This window comes from Bos javanicus, chromosome 16 (genome assembly GCF_032452875.1).
Source record: "Bos javanicus breed banteng chromosome 16, ARS-OSU_banteng_1.0, whole genome shotgun sequence".
NCBI classification, from domain to species: domain Eukaryota; kingdom Metazoa; phylum Chordata; class Mammalia; order Artiodactyla; family Bovidae; genus Bos; species Bos javanicus.
Window position 1 is genome coordinate 47,487,076 of NC_083883.1, and position 22,317 is coordinate 47,509,392.

Genomic DNA, 22,317 nt, shown 5'->3' on the forward strand with positions numbered 1-22,317 from the left:
GGAGCCTGGTGGGCTGCCATCTATGGGGTCGCACAGAGTCGGACACGACTGAAGTGACTTAGCAGCAGCAGCAGCAGAGTCTGCTCTACCCTCTGGTGAGTCAGTTAACACAATGTGGAGTTAACACAGATGTTTATCATTTCAGAGGTTTTCTTTGGGAAAGGAAAGAAAACTGTCTTTGATGTTATTCTGGAAGTTTTAGCCAATACAACTAGACAAATAGTAAAACACATAAATATTGGAAGGATTTTCATCATTTGCATATGGTGTGATTGCCTGTCTTTATTTATTTGTTTGGCCGCATCATGTGACATATGGGATCTTAGTTCCCCAAGCAGGATTAAACCCATGCCCCCTGCATTGGGAGTACAGAGTCTTAATCAGTGGACCCCCAGGAAGTCCCTGACTGCCTTTCTTTAAAGAACCAAGTGAGGGACTGCCCTGGTAGTCCAGTGCTTAAGACTCCCAAGTTCCCAATGCAAGGCGCCCAGGTTTGATACCTGGTCAGGGAACTAAGATCCCACGTGCTGGAGCTAAGGGTTTGTGTGCCACAACTAAGACCTGGTGCAGCCAAGTAAATAACTTTTAGAAAGAAAGAGAGGCTTCCCTGGTGGCTCAGATGGTAAAAAAAGAAAAATCTGCCTGTAATGTGGGAGACCCAGGTTAGATCCCTGGGTCAGGAAGATCCCCTGGAGAAGGGAATGGCTACCCACTGCAGTGTTCTTGCCCGGAGAATCCCATGGACAGAGGAACCTGAGAGGCTACAGTCTATGGGGCTGCAAAGAGTTGGACACGACTGAACAACTAACACTTTCCACTTTCACTTAGAATGAGAGAACAAACTGAAAACTCAAGAGTTGAATGAGTTGGCCAGTGACGAAACCCACATATGTAAATCAGTGGCTTGTGAATCAGTGGTTCATGATCCTGCTTTCCTCCTGGCCCCAGCACAGAGCCAGAGGAGCCGGCGGGTCAGGCCAGGTGGCTCTGCTCTGCGCTCTGATGGCTCACGTCCTTCATGGTCAGCCAGCGTCCTCACAGTGACCTGTAGGCGGGGCAACTGTGCCATTCATCATCCAGACTAGGACATTTTTGAGAGTGAAAGGGATGTTTACAAGAAAGTAGCAGAAGCAGACTCATTATTCTTGGCACACACTCATATACTTGAATAAGTTCTCTCTCTGGTATTTTGTGTTCTGGTTACGTATTGCTGCATGACAAACCACTCCAGAACTCAGTGGCTTGTGAGAACGATTTGATCTCCTCTCACACACCCGTGGGTTAATGAGACTCAGCCCGATGGTGCTTGCTTGGAGTGTGCTCACAGCTGATGGCAGCTGTGTCCTGTTGAAAAAGAGGCACACGGGTGCCCCTCATAACTACAGCTGGGGTGGCTGATGGTGGCCTGCCATTTCTCACATACAGCCTCTCCCTGCTCTAGGTCGGGCTTCCTCCCATCCCAGCAGCCCAGCAGTTGCAGGGTACTTGCATTGTTACAGGGTAGCTAACTGCCCCTCAAAAGCATATCCCCAGATGAAGCTGCAGGGTCCCAAGTGTACAACATAATGACTCAAAATCTTTATAGATTGTGCTCCATTTATATTCAAAAATAATACCCTCTAGGTTCATACATACTGCAAGTGACAAGCCTTTGTCCTTTTTTTACGACTGAGTAGTATTCCATTGTATGTATATACCACATCCTCTCCATCTGTTCCTCTTGTCAGTGGACACTTTAGGTTGCTTCCTTGTCTTTTGTAAATAATGCTGCTGTGATATAACTTAGGGGTACATCAGTTCAGTTCAGTTTAGTTGCTCAGTCGTGTCCGACTCTTTGCGACCCCATGCATCACAGCACGCCAGGCCTTCCTGTCCATCACCAGCTCCCGGAGTTCACTCAAACTCACGTCCGTCAAGTCAGTGATGCAATCCAGCCATCTCATCCTCTGTCGTCCCCTTTTCCTCCTGTCCCCAATCCCTCCCAGCATCAGAGTCTTTTCCAGTGAGTCAGCTCTTCACATGAGGCGGCCAAAGTACTGGAGTTTCAGCTTTAGCATCATTCCTTGCAAAGAACACCCAGGGCTGATCTCCTTTTACATATTTCAAATCAGTGTTTTCATTTTCTTTGGCTCTATACCCAGGAATGGGATTGCTGGACCATATGGTAGCTCTGTTTTAGTTTTTTAAGGAACCTTTCCACAGTGGCTGTACTGGTTTACATTCCCACCAACAGTGTGGTAGGGTTCCCTTTTCTCTGCATCCTCACCATAATTTGTTACTGTGGTCTGTAAACCATAGTATTTTTAATTGCGAAAATACTCTCAATTTTAAATTTCTTTGTTTCAGAACATGTAAACATTGTTCACAGGTATTGTCTTTTTGCCTCCATTCAGAATACTTTTTTTTCTTTGACAAAATTTCTGAAATAAATTGTTTATGATTTTTTGAATGCTTCAAGTTGAGATGCCATAAAACTGTAGACAAACCTTGTTAATTTCATCCCATTCCAGGAAAGAATATAAATTTAATTGAAAATGACAGCTCCACCAGACAATTCCTACCCAAAATTGAGATATTCCAAAATGCCATTCTGTAATTTCAAAATGCAATAAACAGAGCTCTTATTTTATTTGTTTAGTTTTTCCTTCCTCGAGAGATCAATTTCACAGTATTCTTAGTTACACAGTTTTCAATGATTGCAGTTTCTTAAATATTTTAAAGTTGCATGATTTAAGGGTTTTTAAAAGCAGTTCTACAAAGGTTCACACTTTCCTAATACACAGATTTAACACATGCTGCAGTTCTTCTATTCAGAATAGGCTTCACAAGAAATGATCTTGTTACTCTGAATACACAAGTGTTTGTGTATTTTGACAACTTTAGCTTTATTTTCCGTAGGCAGAATATCACAGCTCATTTTAACAAAATTGTGCATTGTGTACACTATAATTCTAAGACTATTTCTGCTCCATGGGTTTCTTGATTTAATTAAAGCACTTTTACCAGGAGGCTGTACCTTCACCAAAATTGGTATTTGAGTATCACCACAAAAGCACACCATTTTACATTCAGTGTGGAACTTTTTGAGCTTACAGGATTACAGTAAGCAGGTGTTTCACCTTCAGAGAATCAGTCATTTCTCGTTTGAAACGTCTGGTTGACACTGATGTAAAACTGGCGCATTAGCAGTTGTGAGCTTCTGCTGATACCAACTTACAAACAGCTATTGCTGTATCTTTCATGTGTGCCTTATGAACCTTAGCATGGAAAAGAGAGTGAAATTAACATAGAGGAACTACCTTTTGATCTAAATGTAAAGTCATTTTTCCACAGCTGTATGTAAATACCCCTGCTGCTGGCAGCCTCACTTTTGGCCGTACTCTTTAAAGAACACTCACTATTGAAGATGCTGGTGTTTCTAAGGCAGATCTGAGGCTTTTAATTTTCATATGGCTGGAATTAGCACTGTGGATGGTCAGTGTTGAGAAAACAGTTTATAGTGACTTCCCTGGTGACACAGTGGATAAGAATCTGCCAACCAGTGTAGGGGACACAGGTTTGATTCCTGTTGGTGATGAAAATGGGCTTCCCTGGTAGCTCAGCTGGTAAAGAATCCACCTGCAGTGCAAGAGACCTGGGTTCAATCTCTGGGTTGGGAAGATCCCCTGGAGAAGGGAGAGGCTACCCACTCCAGTATTCTGGCCTGGAGAATTCCATGGACTGTATAGTGATGGTGATGAAAATACTGTTGGTGATGATATCACTTTTTAAAAAACATCTAGGGTGATTGCTGAGCCAACCAAAACACCGGGGTTAAACTGTGTTATCCCAGATAAATCCCACCTGTGACGTCTCCCATGACCACCCAGGCCTGGCAGCCTCCAGCCCCTCCTCTGCCACCTCCCTCCCACTGCACTCCTCACAGGCAGATGGATACTCACTGTCTCCTCCTGCGTTTCCCTCACACATTTTCGTTCACAAGTCCCCTTCCCCAGGAGAAAAACACATTCTCCTAAGCTTCTTTTGGGGTGGTAGAAGTGTTCTGTATAGTGATTTTGGAGGTGGTTTCACAAGCGTACACGCCTGTCAAAACTCATGAAATTGCACACTTCAAACAGGAGCAGTTTATATTATATGTAAATTAAACCTCAATAAAGTTTTGTTCATGCACTGCAGAGAATTTAATGAAAATGTGTGTGGAGTCATGTCTTTATATGTTGGACTAAGGTAGCCGCCCATTTGAGGGACTTCCCTGGTGGTCCAGTAGTTAAGAATCCACCCTGCAGTGCCGGGGACATGGGTTTGAGCTCTGGTCGGGGAACTAAGACCCACATGCTATGGGGCAAGTAAGCCCACACACCACGACTAGAGAGCCTGCACACTGCAACAAAGATGCTTTGTGCCACAGCTAAGACCTGACAGAGCCACATAAAGTACTTTTTTTTTTTAAGTATCTAATTTGAAAAGTCTTATGACAGTAAAAGAAAATAGTAAATACTGATTTCCTGAGTAAAGAGCATTTTTATCAGTCAGCAAAATTTTGGCTTGTTTCCTGAGAGAATAGGGGGTTCTGTTTCTCATAACTTGAGGCAGAACAATTTCTAAATCTCCCATTTGTATATAATTTGGTTTGCACTTCTGTCTTTGAAGGTATTTTTTTATGTTTTAAAGAAATTTAAGGTACTTTGTGACATATCAGTGTTTGGAATTGAATATTAAGAGTGTTTCTCCCATGTAGCTAGTTTCTGGTTGTTTTCTGCATTTGTGGGTTAAATCCATAGGTAAGCAATAGCAAACCATGAGCAGGGCAGTTTCATTTCATTTCCCACCATTTGTCCTCGGTAAGTCACTCGCCCACTTCACGCCTGGTTTTCTGACTCTAGAAGACATTGGTGCTCGGCCGCTGCTTGGTGTGAGCTGTGACATTCATGCTCTGTGGGCCAGTGGAGTCGTGCGTGCCCAGTGAATCCCGCGGCTTCTGGCGTGTGTAGTATTGTGTTTCTTCCCACAAATCCCAGGCCTGATGCTGACGGCTTGTTTTTCTGCCACAGGGGACCATCAGTGTTGGCATCGACGCCACTGACCTTTTTGATCGCTATGAGGAGGAGTACGAGGATGTGTCCGGAAGTGGCTTTCCACAGATTGAAATTAACAAGATGCACATATCACAGTCCATTGAGGTAAAGCCACAGACACGTCCCCCAGTGCAGGGGGGCTCGGGGGGGGGTGCTTGGGTTAATGAGGTGCAGCACCACACACAGCTGGAATGACAGTCTGCTCAGGGTTTTCTCATCTGTGTTCATGAAAGGGTGCAGTTAGCCACTTGAAAAAAGAATAGCTCCAGTCACAACCTTGTTTATCCTGCTTTCCTGACCCACATGTTAGCAGCATGAGTGCAGGGTTAGGGGGTAGGGTAACACTTAGCTTCAGGGTCCCGGGGCTCTCCAGCAGGTGGTGGAGGGCCACCACCATGCTTATGGTCTAGGAGAAGTGGGAGCCAAAGTCATGATGATTTTAGGAGCAAAACCAGATCTCTGGGAAATTCCAGGAATGGGTCTTAATTTGAAGGCACATGCTCCTGTGTGCTGAGCCCTGGGGTCACTGAAGTGTCATCTGTCTGGCCGACGTTGGGACATGGCAGCATTGGGCCATCTGCTGATGGTTACGGCAGGTCTCTGCCCCTTCAGCTTATCCACTTCTGCTCAAGTGCATCAGCCTGGAATGTGAAGTCCCAACTCAGGGAAACTTTCCCTCTCCTGGGGCTTCCAGTCAGTCAGTGCTGCCACAGGCAGGACTGGGGAGTCCTGGACGTCCCCATGGGTGATGTCACCATGGAGCCTGATGCTGAGGGGACGCTGGAAACCAGCATCTAGCCCTACATTGGTCCTAGTTTTTTGGAATTTGCACGTTCAAGCTTTTGCAAAACCTGACCGTGGTGGCCAGGTGCCATTCAATGGCACAGTGGGAGAGGGGTGCGGCAGGCCCACATCCTGCCCACTCGAGCTGCAGACACAGCTGTGCTTCTGGCCTCACACTCAGGGCGCATTGGGCAGACTGCTGTCCTCAGCACTTCCAGTTACTTCGATTACTATATTACTGGCTGATATCATTTCCTAGGCACCCCTGACAGCTTCAGACACAGCCATCCTCTCTGGAAGCCTCTCAACCCAGAATGGGAATGGAGGGGGTTCCATTAACTTTGCGCTCAGACGAGTCACTTCTGCGAAGGGCTGGGGAGAGGTAAGCACGCCAGCGGGAGATCGGGTTGTCAGCCGCCGAGCCCACCCTCAGAATGACCTCAGTGGCCACATCAGGTATAACAGAGTGCAGCTGTCAAACTTGTATCAACTGATGGTCCCCACTAGAAACCTGTGTCTCACATCTGAGGGGCGCGCTGAGACTGCCATCAGCTCACAGTCAGGACAGAGCAACAGGATTCCCCTGGAGCTTCCAGAAATCTGGAAACTCAGCATCTCTATTCCTTAAACAAGCCTGCAGGCCCTTCCCGTCTCCTGCACAATTCGGAAGGCGGGTCACCTCTGTCTTAGTGCGCTGGTTCGCTGCTCAGCAGTCGTTAAACAGCCAGTTCTGCCAAGCAAGTTGAGCCGCATCAAATTAATATAGAGGAGTTGCCTTGAAAGTCACCCAGACTAGTAATGAGGCAGCCAGGATCGGCTGGACTTCATGGCTGTGAGAGCAGAGCTGCTGGTGGGTTTCACGTCAGACCCCTGAGAGCCATCTCCAGTCACCTGTGAGACCTGCAGACGGTGAGGCAGAGCAGATGGACCTGCACAGTAGCCAGCACTGCGTGGGCAGGGCCAATCCCGCCGGCAGAAGGCGGTGTGCGGATGGCTCCAGCTAGGGCAACAGGGACCAGCAGCCCGCAGCGCTGTCTGGGGAGGGGCTCCTTGAGGAGACTCACCTCACTGAAACATGGCTTCTTTGGGTCTGTGCACAGCGTCATCTCCCTTTGTCAAAGGTTAGAATGAGATACTAAGAATCTTCCTGCCCCTACTTTTAGAGGCCTGGCAAGGGCTGGTGGCTTTGAATTAAATGAAGAAATTAGAACCAGAAGTGCTTACTGACACCTTGGTTACTGCTGTGAGGTAAAACACCATTAATTCTTTTTTTCTTTTTTGAACAGTTAGAATTTGGAGCTGGGGATCTGCAGGGGCCTTTATTTGGCCTGAAGCTGTTCCGTAATCTCACACCAAGATGGTAAGTATATTGAAATAAATGCCCTTTGGTGGTCTTTGTGTATTTAGACCAGAGCCTGTGTATTTTTCTTGTCAGGTCATCTGGAGTTACCATCTCTGACCTGCACGGTCACTGCGGGCAGACCCTGCCACGCTGGCACGGGGTCCAGGCAGTGTGCTTGGTGCAGAGAGCACTGGATTGGGCAGTGGGGTGGGAGGGGCCTGCCCTTGTCCCAGCCAGGGACCAGGCCCTCCATGGTCCTCAGGTTCCTGCTCTGTGGGGAAAGGCCCCTGCTGGTCACGTGGGCTGTGAGGACCATGATGTGAGGCCCTGGAGGGAATGCATGCTCACAGGGAAGTGGGTCCTGGTCTGAGTCTTTATGCACTAGTGGGTCATTTCTTTGTTGCAGAGAACAGTTTCGGGTCTGGAATGGGGCTTTACCAAGCAGTGAGGCAGTGAGTGAGGCGGCCTGTCAACCTGTCTCTCTGGTAGCTTTGTGTTAGGCCGGAATATTAAACTGCCCCCACCCCAGCTTCATCTTTGCTTTTGCAGTGATGTTGCACCCCTAGGACTGTCCCTTGTAGGACACACGTGTCCTTATTCCCCATTAGGGGTACCTGTGTGAGCTCAGGTAGAAGAACTGGGTGGAGGATAAACAGCTCGTTCATCTGGCGACTGAAACGCAGCTGAAGGAGTCCTGGAAAGGAGCACATGTCTGAAAAGAAAAGCAGGGCTTCCCTGGTGGCCCAGAGTTTGGGAATCTGACCACCAGTGCAGGGGATGGGTTCAATCCCTGATCCAAGAAGATCCCACATGCCACGGAGCAACTGAGCTCACAGGCCACAGCTACTGAAGTCCATGCTGTAGAGCCTGTGCTCCATGACAAGAGAAGCCACCGCAGTGAGAAGCCCACATACCACAACTTGAGAGTGTGCTAAATTGCTTCAGTCGTGTCCCACTCTTTGCAACCCTATGGACTGTAGCCCACCAGGCTCTTCTGTCCATGGGATTCCCCAGGCAAGAATACTGGAGTGGGTTACCATGCCCTCCTCCAGGGGATCTTCCCAACCCAGGGATTGTAGCATCTTTTTAAAAAAAGAAAAAATAGTATTTCATCCCCAGTCAGATGTTCATCTACGAGCCTGCCTTCAGTTCCTGGTAAAGGCAAGTGTGCAGAGCCATGTGACACACACAGTGAGTGGTGTCGTGAGAGAGGGCGTGGCTTCTTGACAGATGGAGCTGGAAGCTGATGGAGATGAGCAGAGCCCCTTGCAGAGATGAGCGGGACTTCCAGGCAGAGGGCGTGGGGTGAACCGGATGCCGTGGCACGGGGACCCCCCCATGGTTTCTCTGGCCTCTCCTCTGGGACTCAGACCCACTGGGTCTGGGATGGACACAGGGCTTTAGGCTTTTAACCAGAACTTCCGGTGGGTTGTATGTATCCACATCACCGTTGTCCTAGCCTTGTCTGCTTAGGATTGTCACCACCCATGCTGCCGCTTTTGCGGGTCTGGAATTGAATTTCACCATGGTGCCTGGTTTATCAGACTTGGGATCATGAAGATTTATAGAAAGAATACTAGCTAATTAATACTCTTATCTCATCTTATGGGTGCCTGAGTCTCAGGGTCAAATTATTTGCAAGTCCAAACTGGTGACTGTTGGTGGGTGTGGAATCAGCCCAGAGCCTGGCAGGCAGCCTGTGGGATGTTCTCAGTCTCCCTGGGCAGTGCCTGCCTTACTGCTCTCTCCCCAGAGTTCGTCTCTCTCTAGGACACACTCCATAAGAACACGAAATCATATTACTTTGATTAAGCAGAGATCTCATTCTTTATGTTTTGATTTTTTTAAATGTTGCTTCGTGACATCTCAGGGTGACTTTTATCTGTCCTCTGTCTGCTTTCCCCCTGACTCCGGATCCCACTGTGGCCAGAGCGGAATAATGGGGTCTCTGTCTGGTGTGGCTGGAGTGTCAGATAAATGAGGGCAGGCTTGGGTTGGGGGCCCTATGGAGAGCAAGGGGTTGGTTCCTCATTCATCTGGTCTTGAGAAGAGTTTTGCGTGCACAGGAGCAAATGTCATCAGTTACCACTTGTATTATTATTTTAGTGGCAAAAGCGAGACACAGACACCCAAAGGAAAGTGAAAGTCTTAGTCACTCAGTTGTGTCCAACTCTTTGCAACCCCATAGACTATAACCTGCCAGGCTTCTCCATCCATGCGATTCTCCAGGCAAGAATACTAGAGTAGGTTGCTATTTCCTTCTCCAGGGGATCTTTCTGACTCAGAGATCGAACCCATGTCTCCTGCATTGCAGGCAGACTCGAGTGTCTGAGCCAGCGGGGAAGAGCTTAGGAAGGAGAAAAACTAAACAGGCATCCATCTAGTGAGGGCTGCTCACTGGAGACCAGCTGTTTGCTCATCTTTAGTAAAGTTCTGTGAATCCCTTTGTTACTGAAATGAAATACCCTTATTTAGCCAGAAGGTGGGGCTGACTCCCTTGGAAACGGAACTTCACAGGCCTTGCAGAGGGACAGTTTCCTAGCTTTTCAAGCAGCTTCAGTCGTACTGTGTGGCTGTGGGTGCACATCAGCCTCACACTGCAGCTTTGAAAACTACGCTGATGCCTGCCCATTGCGCCCCAGAAAAATGACTCCATTGGTCTGGGCCGGGCTCTGGGTGAGGGGCACTTAGACATGGCCTCACATTAGCACCGCTTGGCCAGCTTTTCCATGCCAAGTCAATAAGTCAGCACACCTGGGGTGGGAGCCTGCAGGTGTTTCTAACTTGCAGCAGGATTTGACCTCCTGGTTTAGGAACGCAGATACACGGGTGCCTCTGTGGTTGTGGCTGCAGTTGGAATAGGATGGGGTAGGGGGATAAGTGAACAGTCCCCAGATTACCCTCCTGCCCCCTTGTGGGGAGCCACCTGGGAAACCACGGGAGTGATGGTGAGCAGGGTGGGGACTGGCGGAGAGGACGCAGCCAAGCCTGGCAACAAGCCCGGTATCATCTAGGGACTTTCTCTGTGTATCCCCCCAGCTTTGTGACGACACACTGTGCCCTGCAGTTTTCGTCCCGCGGCATCCGGCCGGGCCTCACCACTGTCCTGGCCCGGAACCTGGACAAGAATACGGTGGGCTACCTGCAGTGGCGCTGGGGCGTCCAGTCAGCCATGAACACCAGCATCGTCCGGGACACCAAGACCAGCCACTTCACCGTGGCCCTGCAGGTGAGGACAGCTCGGGGGATCCTCCTCCAGTCCCTTGCCCCCCACCCCCAAGTCCACTGCCTGCAGGGCCAAAGGCAGGTTCTATCCATCCACCCTCAGGAGCTGAAACAGGGTTGTGCTCAGGCTCCAGGGGAGCTGTGTTCCACCCCTCATAAAGTGAGAGGTCTTTTCTGCCGAAGGCCACAGGATCGGGGTCGGGGTGCCGTGGTGGCTGGGCAGGAGCTCGAGGCAGCTGCTGCCCTGTGAGAACGCTTGCTCGGGTGCAGGAGTTTTTATTTTTCCTGAGAAGTCAGAAGACTGGGTTTTTAAGTGAAATCTCCCAGTTTGTAAAGATCAGCTCCAGGTGGATTTTTACACACCCTGTGGGACAAGCCCTGCCCCCGACAGTGCTTGGCCGCCGGGTGGGGCGACCCCCTCAGCTCGGTCTCAGCTGCCTTTTCTCCCTCCACCTCCCCAGCTTGGAATCCCTCACTCCTTCGCACTCATCAGCTATCAGCACAAATTCCAGGATGACGACCAGACCCGAGTGAAGGGGTCCCTGAAGTGAGTGCTGGCCAGGCCGACGTGGGAGTCCACCCGGTCTGTGCCATCGGGCACCTGCTAGGGTTAATGCACATCTCCCTTGTGAGGCCGTGGGACTTGCTACCCTGCCATCCCACCTTGAGGAGCTCGGCGTCTAATGTCGGATTCCTCTCCGGTCATTGACCAGGGGTGTCCGTCCTGAAAGTCCTCCCCGTGGGTGGTGGGAGGGCGAGGGAGTTGGGGATGGGAGCCTGGCCTCTGTCCTGGGTGACGGCTGCCAGTGGTGTTAGGGTTGTTGGGGGAGCAGGAGCAGGGGGCCTGGCTGGCTCACTGGTCCGCTCCTTGCAGGGCTGGCTTCTTCGGGACGGTGGTGGAGTACGGAGCAGAGAGGAAGATCTCCAGGCACAGTGTCCTCGGGGCGGCTGTCAGCATTGGAGTCCCACAGGGCGTTTCCCTCAAAATCAAGTAGGTTGGACTCGGGTCCTTCTGGCCAAGGGTTGTCTCACACTTGGTAACTCATCTGAGCTTCACCTGCATTAAGAAAAAAAGAGCCTTTGCTTAGAATTCCATTAGAGATGCGCTCGCTTCTGTCTGGGGTGTGTCAGCAATTGTAGAGTCCAGAAGCCCGACATTCGGTCAGTAAGACCAAGTCTCTGCTTCAGAGAACTTCCTGTGCCCACCTGCCCCTACTTGCCGCCCCTCTCCTGAAAGGCCCTGGGGTGGCCCCGCACATCCGCTCACCCACACGCCACACAGCTCACAGTGTGGCATGTACCTCATGGTCCGCAGGGCAGGCAGCGTTGGGCTCTCTGCGCCAGATCCTCCCACCTCGGTGGCCCAGCTGGTTGCCTCTAAATGGAGGCCTCACTGTCAGACCCTTGGCTGCTGAGACTCACCCCACAGTGGTCTGCTCCAGCCTCCTGGCTTCACCACTGTTGGGCTCCGTGATGCTCACACAGCGCTAAGGGTTCCAGCTCCAGCCTGTGCATCCCTCATCCCTCCCCACACCTCTCCTGGGGGACCTCACAGCGTCACAAATGTCACACCTCCACTCCCATGCTCCCCCGCCCTCGGTCATATGCGCCCTTCACAGCCTGCTGGGCCTGGAGTCCGCCCCCTCTCGGCACCTCAAGCTCTGTTTTTCCACCAGTTCTGGCCAGAAAGCCGGGAGCCAGTCTCCCAGCGAATCTCCCAGTCACCCTTTCCCAGTCTCCCAGCTTAGCATCCTCTCTCCTCAGAAAGCACATCCTCATCTGACCATTTCTCAGAATGTCTGCGGCCGCCATCTCCGGTCTGAATTACTGCTCGTGTCCTCCTGACCAGTCTTCTCCCTCGGGATGCTGCTCTCCATAGTCTTTTAAAATCTAAGCCAGTGTCTTATAGATCAGATCAGATCAGTCGCTCAGTCGTGTCCGATTCTTTGTGATCCCATGGATCGCAGCACGCCAGGCCTCCCTGTCCATCACCAACTCCCGGAGTTCACTGAGACTCACGTCCATCGAGTCAGTGATGCCATCCACCCATCTCATCCTCTGTCGTCCCCTTCTCCTCCTGCCCCCAATCCCTCCCAGCATCAGAGTCTTTTCCAATGAGTCAACTCTTCGCATGAGGTGGCCAAAGTACTGGAGTTTCAGCTTTAGCATCAGTCCTTCCAAAGAAATCCCAGGGCTGATCTCCTTCAGAATGGACTGGTTGGATCTCCTTGCAGTCCAAGGGACTCTCAAGAGTCTTCTCCAACACCACAGTTCAAAAGCATCAATTCTTCAGCACTCAGCCTTCTTCACAGTCCAACTTTCACATCCATACATGACCACAGGAAAAACCATAGCCTTGACTAGACGAACCTTTGTTGGCAAAGTAATGTCTCTGCTTTTGAATATGCCATCTAGGTTGGTTATAACTTTGCTTCCAAGGAGTAAGCGTCTTTTAATTTCATGGCTGCAGTCATCATCTGCAGTGATTTTGGAGCCCAGAAAAATAGTCTGACACTGTTTCCCCATCTATTTCCCATGAAGTGATGGGACCGGATGCCATGATCTTTGTTTTCTGAATGTTGAGCTTTAAGCCAACTTTTTCACTCTCCTCTTTCACCTTCATCAAGAGGCTTTTTAGTTCCTCTTCACTTTCTGCCATAAGGGTGGTGTCATCTGCATATCTGAGGTGATTGATATTTCTCCCGGCAATCTTGATTCCAGCTTGTGTTTCTTCCAGTCCAGCGTTTCTCATGATGTACTCTGCATATAAGTTAAATAAACAGGATGACTGTATACAGCCTTGACGTACTCCTTTTCCTATTTGGAACCAGTCTGTTGTTCCATGTCCAGTTCTAACTGTTGCTTCCTGACCTGCATACAGATTTCTCAAGAGGCAGATCAGGTGGTCTGATATTCCCATCTCTCAGAATTTCCCACAGTCTATTGTGATCCACGCAGTCAAAGGCTTTGGCATAGTCAATAAAGCAGAAATAGATGTTTTTCTGGAACTCTCTTGCTTTTTCCATGATCCAGCGGATGTTGGCAATTTGATCTCTGGTTCCTCTGCCTTTTCTAAAACAAGCTTGAACATCAGGAAGTTCATGGTTCACATATTGCTGAAGCCTGGCTTGGAGAATTTTGAGCATTACTTTACTAGCGTGTGAGAGGAGTGCAATTGTGTGGTAGTTTGAGCATTCTTTGGCATTGCCTTTCTTTGGGATTGGAATGAAAACTGACCATTTCCAGTCCTGTGGCCACTGCTGAGTTTTCCACATTTGCTGGCATATTGAGTGCAGCACTTTCACAGCATCATCTTTCAGGATTTGGAATAGCTCAACTGGAATGCCATCACCTCCACTAGCTTTGTTCGTAGTGATGCTTTCTAAGGCCCACTTGACTTCCCATTCCAGGATGTCTGGCTCTAGGTCAGTGATCACACCATTGTGATTATCTGGGTCATGAAGATCTTTTTTGTACAGTTCTTCTGTGTATTCTTGCCATCTCTTCTTAATATCTTCTGCTTCTGTTAGGTCCATACCATTTCTGTTCTTTATCGAGCCCATCTTTGCATGAAATGTTCCTTTGATATCTCTGATTTTCTTGAAGAGATCTCTAGTCTTTCCCATTCTGTTGTTTTCCTCTATTTCTTTGCATTGATCGCTGAAGAAGGCTTTCTTATCTCTTCTTGCTATTCTTTGGAACTCTGCATTCAGATGTTTATATCTTTCCTTTTCTCCTTTGCTTTTCGCTTGTCTTCTTTTCACAACTATTTGTAAGGCCTCCCCAGACAGCCATTTTGCTTTTTTGCATTTCTTTTCCATGGGGATGGTCTTGATCCCTGTCTCCTGTACAATGTCACGAACCTCATTCCATAGTTCATCAGGCACTCTATCTATCAGATCTAGTCCCTTAAATCTATTTCTCACTTCCACTGTATAATCATAAGGGATTTGATTTAGGTCATACCTGAATGGTCTAGTGGTTTTCCCTACTTTCTTCAATTTAAGTCTGAATTTGGCAATAAGAAGTTCATGGTCTGAGCCACAGTCAGCTCCTGGTCTTGTTTTTGCTGACTGTATAGAGCTTTTCCATCTTTGGCTGCAAAGAATATAATCAATCTGATTTCGGTGTTGACCATCTGGTGATGCCCATGTGTAGAGTCTTCTCTTGTGTTGTTGGAAGAGGGTGTTTGTTATGAGCAGTGCATTTTCTTGGCAAAACTCTATTAGTCTTTGCCCTGCTTCATTCCGTATTCCAAGGCCAAATTTACCTGTTACTCCAGGTGTTTCTTGACTTCCTACTTTTGCATTCCAGTCCCCTGTAATGAAAAGGACGTCTTTTTTGGGTGTTAGTTCTAAAAGGTCTTGTAGGTCTTCATAGAACCGTTCAACTTCAGCTTCTTCAGCGTTACTGGTTGGGGCATAGACTTGGATTACTGTGATACTGAATGGTTTGCCTTGGAAACAAACAGAGATCATTCCGTTGTTTTTGAGATTGCATCCAAGTAGTGCATTTCGGACTCTTTTGTTGACCATGATGGCCACTCCATTTCTTCTGAGGGATTCCTGCCTGCAGTAGTAGATATAATGGTCATCTGAGTTAAATTCACCCATTCCAGTCCATTTCAGTTCACTGATTCATACAATGTCGACATTCACTCTTGCCGTCTCTTGTTTGACCACTTCCAATTTGCCTTGATTCATGGACCTGACATTCCAGGTTCCTATGCAATATTGCTCTTTACAGCATCGGACCTTGCTTCTATCACCAGTCACATCCACAGCTAGATATTGTTTTTGCTTTGGCTCCATCCCTTCATTCTTTCTGGAGTTATTTCTCCACTGATTTCCAGTAGCATATTGGGCACCTACTGACCTGGGGAGTTTCTCTTTCAGTATCCTATCATTTTGCCTTTTCATACTGTTCATGGGGTTCTCAAGGCAAGAATACTGAAGTGGTTTGCCATTCCCTTCTCCAGTGGACCACATTTCTGTCAGATCTCTCCACCATGACCTGCCCATCTTGGGTTGCCCCGCGGGCATGGCTTAGTTTCATTGAGTTAGACAAGGCTGTGGTCCTAGTGTGATTAGATTGACTAGTTTTCTGTGAGTATGGTTTCAGTGTGTTTGCCCTCTGATGCCCTCTTACAACACCTACCGTCTTACTTGGGTTTTTCTTACCGTGGGTGTAGGGTATCTCTTCACGGCTGCTCCAGCAAAGTGCAGCCATTGCTCCTTACCTTGGACGAGGGGTATCTCCTCACTGCTGCCCTTCCTGACCTTCAACATGGGATAGCTCCTCTAGGCCCTCCTGCGCCCACGCAGCCATGGCTCCTTGTACGTGGGGTTGCTCCTCCCGGCCGCCGCCCCTGGCCTCGGGCGTGGGGGAGTGGGGTAGCTCCTCTCGGCCGACCCCTGACCTCGGACGCGGGGATAGCTCCTCTCGGCAGTTCCTGCGCCGCCGCAGTCTGGTACTCTCGGCCACTGCCCCTGACCTCGGACGTGGGGTAACTCCTCTTGGCCGCCGCCCTTCGGGCATGTGGTCCTCTTGGCTTTGTGCTTAAGGCCCTCAGGGACTCCCTCAATTCGGGGCAAATCGGCCCCCTCAGAGCCCACAGGATCTAGCCCCTCAGTCTCTTCTCTGCCCCCCACCCGATCCTATTCACTCTGGCCTCCAGGCTGCTCCGGGAGCACACCAAGCCCATTCCTGCTTCTAGGCTTGGCTGGCGCCTGCTGCTCCCCAGTCCCCAGGGAGCCACATGGCTGATTCCTTCAGTTCCCTCAGGTCTCTGCTCAAGTGTCATCTGATTGCCAAAACCATCTCTCGTCACCCTGTTAAAACTGGTGGCCCTCACCTTGCCCTGAGCTGTCCACTTCCCCTTTGCCCATTTCTTATTCTCCGTTGTACCTTCTCCATCTGACAAGCCACCATCCCTCGCCACCCGTCATTCAGAGTGCCGTAACTCAGTCCATTTTCTCTGTTCTCTGTGCTCCTGCCACCAAGGACACAGCCTAGCACTGAAGAGGGACTCTGTGAGCGCATGAGTGAGAAAAAGCAGACCACAGCTCGGCTATGGAGCTGTGGTCCCCATAGCCACAGTTGGTGTCAGGCACTTCTCTAACCTGAAATGTGAAGATGCCCGGGATTTAATAAAGAACACAGAGCCGGCAGATTTCTGCATTCCAGCCCCTTCTCCTCCCCTACCTCCCACATCGGGACCTCCAATGAGGCACCGTTCTCTGTTGTAAATGCTCCTCCCCGGCAGAAGTCACGTTACACAGTCTGAACTGAATTCCTGTCCCAAGGATGCCAGCCTGCTTCTTTGTCCATAGGCTGCATTGTCCGAGTTATATTGGTAAATATAACTGAAAGGCACTTCAGTCCAGCAATAGCAGCTGCTCTTTGCTAACTTATATTGTATTTATTTGACAAATCACACTAATCTTTGAATGTTAAACCAACCTTATATTTCCTGAGGCAAATTCCAGTGGATCATGACATGTGATACTTTATATATATTGCTTGATTTGCTTATGTCTTACTAAGAATTTTTGAATCTTTGTTTTTAAGGGATGCCAGTTATAATTGTCTTTTTATTATGTATTTATCAGGTTTTGGACCACGTTATGCCAGCCTGATAAAAAGAGTTAGGAATTATGCCTTCCTCTGTTTTATGAAAGAATTTGTATGAGAATGGTCTTGGTTGGTTTTTTTTCCCCTAGTTTCATAGAGTTTAGCAGTAAAATCAACCAAGCCTGAGTTTTCATTTATAGGAAGGTTTTTGATAGTGAATTCAATTTCTTTCATAAATACAGGGCTTCTCCAATTTTCTGGTTCATCCCTTTTTTTCCTCCCAGTTTTCAGTTCAGTTCAGTCGCTCAGTCGTGTCTGACTGTTTGTGACCCCATGAACTGCAGCACACCAGGCCTCCCTGCCATCACCAACTCCCAGAGTCCACCCAAACCCATGTCCATCGAGTCGGTGATGCCATCCAACCATCTCATCCTTTGTCGTCCCCTTCTCCTTCTGCCCTCAATCTTTCCCAACATCAGGGTCTTTTCAAATGAGTCAGCTCTTTGCATCAGGTGGCCAAAGTAGCAGAGTTTCCACTTCAACATCAGTCCTTCCAATGAACACCCAGGGCTGATCTCCTTTAAAATGGACTGATTGGATCTCCTTGCAGTCCAAGGGACTCTCAAGAGTCTTCTCCAACACCACAGTTCAAAAGCATCAATTCTTCGGTGCTCAGCTTTCTTTAGAGTCCAACTCTCACTTCCAGTTTTATTGAGATATAATTGACCAAACAGTGCTTTATAAGTTTAAGGTATATGGCATAATGATTTGACTTACATACATCACAGCACATTTAGTGAATATCCACCATCTCATGTAGATACAAAATTAAAGAAATAGAAAAAAAAATGGTTTTCCCTTGTGACGAGACCTCTCAGGATTTACCTGCTGTGTTTGATCTTGTGTTTTACATGTAAACGCCATCACAGATAGGTGTAGAGGACGTCTCCATCGTTCCTCAAAGGCCCACAGGCCCCTGTGTGGTCTCCCAGGCCTCAGCAGCCCTGGTGTGCCTTTGCTCCCTATATCTTTGCCTTTTTCCAGGATGCCACATAATTGGAGTCATCCAAGGTGAAGGCCTTTGCTTCTTTCAGGAGCATCATGCATTTGAGATAATCCACACTGTTGCAGGCATCAGCAGTGTGGTCCTCCTTATTGCTGTTGGGTACTGCATGGCGTAGATGTGCCACGGTTTATCTGTTGTGTAAATACTTCACTTGCTTCCAGCTTCAGGAAGTTACAAATTAAGCCAGTAGAAACATTCATATTCAAGTTTTGTGTGAACACAAGTGGTCTCATTTCTCATGGGTAAGTACCCTGGTGATCTGAGTCATGTGGGAGGCTGTGTTTAACTTCATAAGAGTCCCAAGCCATTTTCCAAAGCAGCGTCTCATCTTCCTTTCCCACCAGCAGCTCTGAGAGTTGCAGTTGTTCCACATCCTTCCCAGCCCTGGGGAGGGCCTTTTTTTTTTTAATTTCACCTGTTTAGCAGATGATGTAGGTGTGTCCCATTTTGGTCCTCTTGGTTCTCATTTACCTCCTGTCTGAGATGTTGACTGGCTTTTCAAGTGCTGATTTGACATCCTTTTTGTTTGTTTTTTTTAAGTGAAGTCTCTATCCATATCTTTTGTCTGTTTCATTATTGGGTTTTTGGAGTTCTCCTTTTAGTGTTGAGCATTCTTCATCTCTGAAGTTGCTTTTGTTACTGAAGGGTCTTGTCACTGGGTATAGACTTCAGGGTTAATGGAGTTTTCTCTCAGTGCCGTCATGGTGTTCTGCTCTCTTCTGACTCCTCTGTTCCTGACAAGTCATTGGTCTTTTGAACCTTTATACTCTGATGTCTCTTTTGTTTATTTCCCCCCTGGTTACTCAACTTTTTTTACTCTTGTTTCTCAGCACTTGAGTGTAGCTACACGCGATTTTGTTCTATGTCTGCTGCTTGGGGTTTGCTAAACTTCTTGCTTCTATAAATTGATGTATTTATTTATGTAGAATTATTAAATTTGCAAATTTTAGGACATTAATTCATTAAATGTTAAATATTTAATATACTTCTTCCCAGCTGCAGTGTTGCCCCAGACTCTGAGCTCTGATTCTTCAGTCCAGTAGGAGTGCATATTTCTTTGCAGTTTTAATCATCCTCTCCTCTCTGGGGCCCTAATTACTTCTGTGCTAAACCTCTGGTTTCTGAGGCTCTGCGCATTTGTCTTCAATCCTTTTTCTCTTTGTTCTTCACGTTGGATCATTTCTACTAAATTCTCTTACTCTTCTCTCATCTCCAGTCTGATGTTAAACCATCAATTAATATGTTATGTCTTTGAGCAGAGTTTAAACAGTTGCTTTAAAATCCTTATCTGCTGGCTCTAGCATCTGAGATCGCTCTTTATTATCTTTTTCTCATTGTATCTGGGTATGTAGCAAAGGTCCCATCACTTCATGGGAAATAGATGGGGAAACAGTGGAAACAGTGTCAGACTATTTTTCTGGGCTCCAAAATCACTACAGATGGTGACTGCAGCTATGAAATTAAAAGACTCTTACTCCTTGGAAAGAAAGTTATGACCAACCTAGATAGCATATTCAAAAGCAGAGACATTACTTTGCCAACAAAGGTTCGTCTAGTCAAGGCTATGGTTTTTCCTGTGGTCATGTATGGATGTGAAAGTTGGACTGTGAAGAAGGCTGAGCGCTGAAGAATTGATGCTTTTGAACTGTGGTGTTGGAGAAGACTCTTGAGAGTCCCTTGGACTGCAAGGAGATCCAACCAGTCCATTCTGAAGGAGATCAGCCCTGGGATTTCTTTGGAAGGACTGATGCTAAAGCTGAAACTCCAGTACTTTGGCCACCTCATGCAAAGAGTTGACTCATTGGAAAAGACTCTGATGCTGGGAGGGATTGGGGGCAGGAGGAGAAGGGGACGACAGAGGATGAGATGGCTGGATTGCATCACTGACTCGATGGACGTGAGTCTCAGTGAACTCCGGGAGTTGGTGATGGACAGGGAGGCCTGGCGTGCTGCGATTCATGGGGTCGCAAAGAGTCGGACATGACTAAGCGACTGATCTGGTCTGATCTGATCTGATGTAGCATAGTTGGTATTGTAGTAAGTGTTAATTTTTGTTTCCTTTTAGAACTTGGGTGAAGTCTGGCTGCAAACTTGGACTTACCCATGTAGCCACAGTCAAAACACAGCACCATGCATCCTTTGGGGATCTCTGGCACACTGAGAACTTGGGGCTCCCCACCTGTGATTTCCCTTTGGGGGGCCCCCCTCTTCCCAGACACAGTGGTTGCCCCAGACTCTGAACTCTAATTCTTCAGTAGGACTACAGATTCCTTTGCAGTTGTAATCATCCATTGTGGTATAGACTGAGAACTGCCTTCAGGCTAAAGGCTGTTTTTTTAAAAAGTCCAGCAGCTCACCAGTGCCAGTTGGCGCTTCTGCCCTCTGTTGTTGTCTGGTCCCCGAGGGTGTGGGTCACATTGGTCGAGAGTTCGCAGTTGATGTCTGTGGGCTAACTGGACCTGTGGGAGCCACCCGGCCGTCACTGAGGCTTGACAGGCCATCTGGAGGCGTGGCCTCCCCTGCCTCCGGGGCCGTGTGTGCTCTGCTTGGGTGTGAGTCTGCTGCTTGCGGTCAGCAGGTATCGAGCCCTTTCTTCTGCCAGACCTAGGGGCCTGCTCAGGGGAGTGGACCGTGAGGCGTGCAGACTGGGTTCCGCCTCCCCAGGTCCTGTGGGTCAAGAGGTTCTTCCTGGGCTGGGACACCCTCGCCGAGCCCCCCTTCCCTGGGAACCTGACTCACATGGGCACTCGGCTCTGTTCTGTTCTCAGGTTAAATAGGGCCAGTCAGACCTACTTCTTCCCCATCCACCTGACAGACCAGCTGCTGCCCAGCGCCGTGTTCTATGCCACCGCGGGGCCGCTCGTGCTGTACTTCGCTCTGCACCGCCTGGTCATCAGACCCTACCTCAGGGCTCAGAAGGAGAAGTGAGTTCTCAGCACTGCCGGGGACGGGGCCGAACTGCCCTGTGCCCAGCTCCCCCGTCTGTGACGTGGAGAGGGTAGCAGCCGCCCCACAGGGCGTGAGGGAAACCCCCTAAGCTGATAGGTGTACAGTGCTCACTGCGGAGTCTGGGCACGTCAAGACCTCAGTGAGTATTAGCTAGTTGTTATCAGTAGTAGCGGTACTGCTGTTGGCAACACTTGGGTTAACTTCTGTCTGTCCACATTCCTACTTTCAGAAAGAATTAGAGTTAGTTTACCAAACTGTTGGGACTATAAGCCATGACCACAGAAATGAGAAGTCTTCCTTTTTCTCATTCTAACCATTTCTTTGCCTGGCACTGAATTCAAAGAGATCGGGCTCTGAGTTCCTACAAACAAGGCCCATGTTAACTACAGTCTTGGAAGTCATCTAGATGTAATTTATTTTGCCGTTTCTTAGAGATAATCCATTAGCCCAGCATTAAACCCAAGAGGAGGTTTAACTTCATTACTTTACAATGATCTCATTTAATAGATCACTGAACTTAGGGAGCGAGGAGCCCAAGGAAGGCTCTTGGGGGGCCCCTCCAGCCTCTGATTCATTTGAGTTCGGGATCCTAATTCCCCAGCAGACTGAAGGCTTGGAGCAGAGGGTGTGCTGGGCAAGGCTGGTAGGACACGTGTGTGCTGCCCAGGTCCCCGTGCTCTGCTGTATTTTATTGCATGAAGCGCGCCTTGTCCCTGCCAAGGGTGTCCTGTGGTAATGCCTGATTGGGGGCATCTCCTGAGAGTCTCACCCTCTCCCGCTTTCCTGAGATTACTGCTGTGAGGAGTCCTCCTCCCACTGAGGTTGGGGAGAGCCATCTGGGGACCACAGGACAGCTGCACAGGCCTGGGACAAACAGATTTGCTTGAACTTGCCTTGGAAATAGTGTTTAAAGTTCTAGAACTGGGAACGCAGTAAGATTTACAGGCTGTTGGCAGGGTGCAGGTCCATCCTGGGGCACTGTGGCCTCCCGTGCTGGTAACCCATGTTCCTCACACATGGCTTGTGTTTTCCTCGCCTCAGGGAACTGGAGAAGCAAAGGGAAAGCACAGCCACCGACATCCTGCAGAAGAAACAAGAGGCAGAAGCTGCCGTAAGTGCTGCGTCACCGGCTCCCTTCCAGGCCTCTGCCCTGTGAGGATCTGAGCGTGGACCAGGCCGCACCATGCTCCCATCCTTTCTCGTCCACGTTTCTTAAACCTGTGGGGGGCATGCTTCACACCCTGCAGAGTGGTCTCAGGAGCCTTGGGTCTTGGGCTTTTCTTCCCCGACAGCCTCCCTGGTCA

At 48.8% G+C, this 22,317-nt stretch overlaps 1 protein-coding gene across 3 annotated transcripts in view; it reads left to right on the forward strand.

Annotated features, from left to right (window-relative positions):
• The window catches only part of DNAJC11 (DnaJ heat shock protein family (Hsp40) member C11), a 70,106-nt gene that overhangs the window by 44,721 nt on the left and 3,068 nt on the right, over positions 1-22,317 (forward strand). For 2 of the 3 annotated variants that reach the window (XM_061382890.1, XM_061382889.1), the window contains exons 5-12: positions 5,052-5,180; positions 6,118-6,240; positions 7,145-7,218; positions 10,240-10,429; positions 10,887-10,972; positions 11,300-11,416; positions 20,833-20,988; positions 22,055-22,124. In XM_061382890.1, coding sequence (XP_061238874.1) covers positions 5,052-5,180; positions 6,118-6,240; positions 7,145-7,218; positions 10,240-10,429; positions 10,887-10,972; positions 11,300-11,416; positions 20,833-20,988; positions 22,055-22,124 — 945 coding nt within the window. The remainder of the gene's footprint in view (positions 1-5,051; positions 5,181-6,117; positions 6,241-7,144; positions 7,219-10,239; positions 10,430-10,886; positions 10,973-11,299; positions 11,417-20,832; positions 20,989-22,054; positions 22,125-22,317) is intronic. The other variant, XM_061382891.1, reaches the window with a different exon arrangement.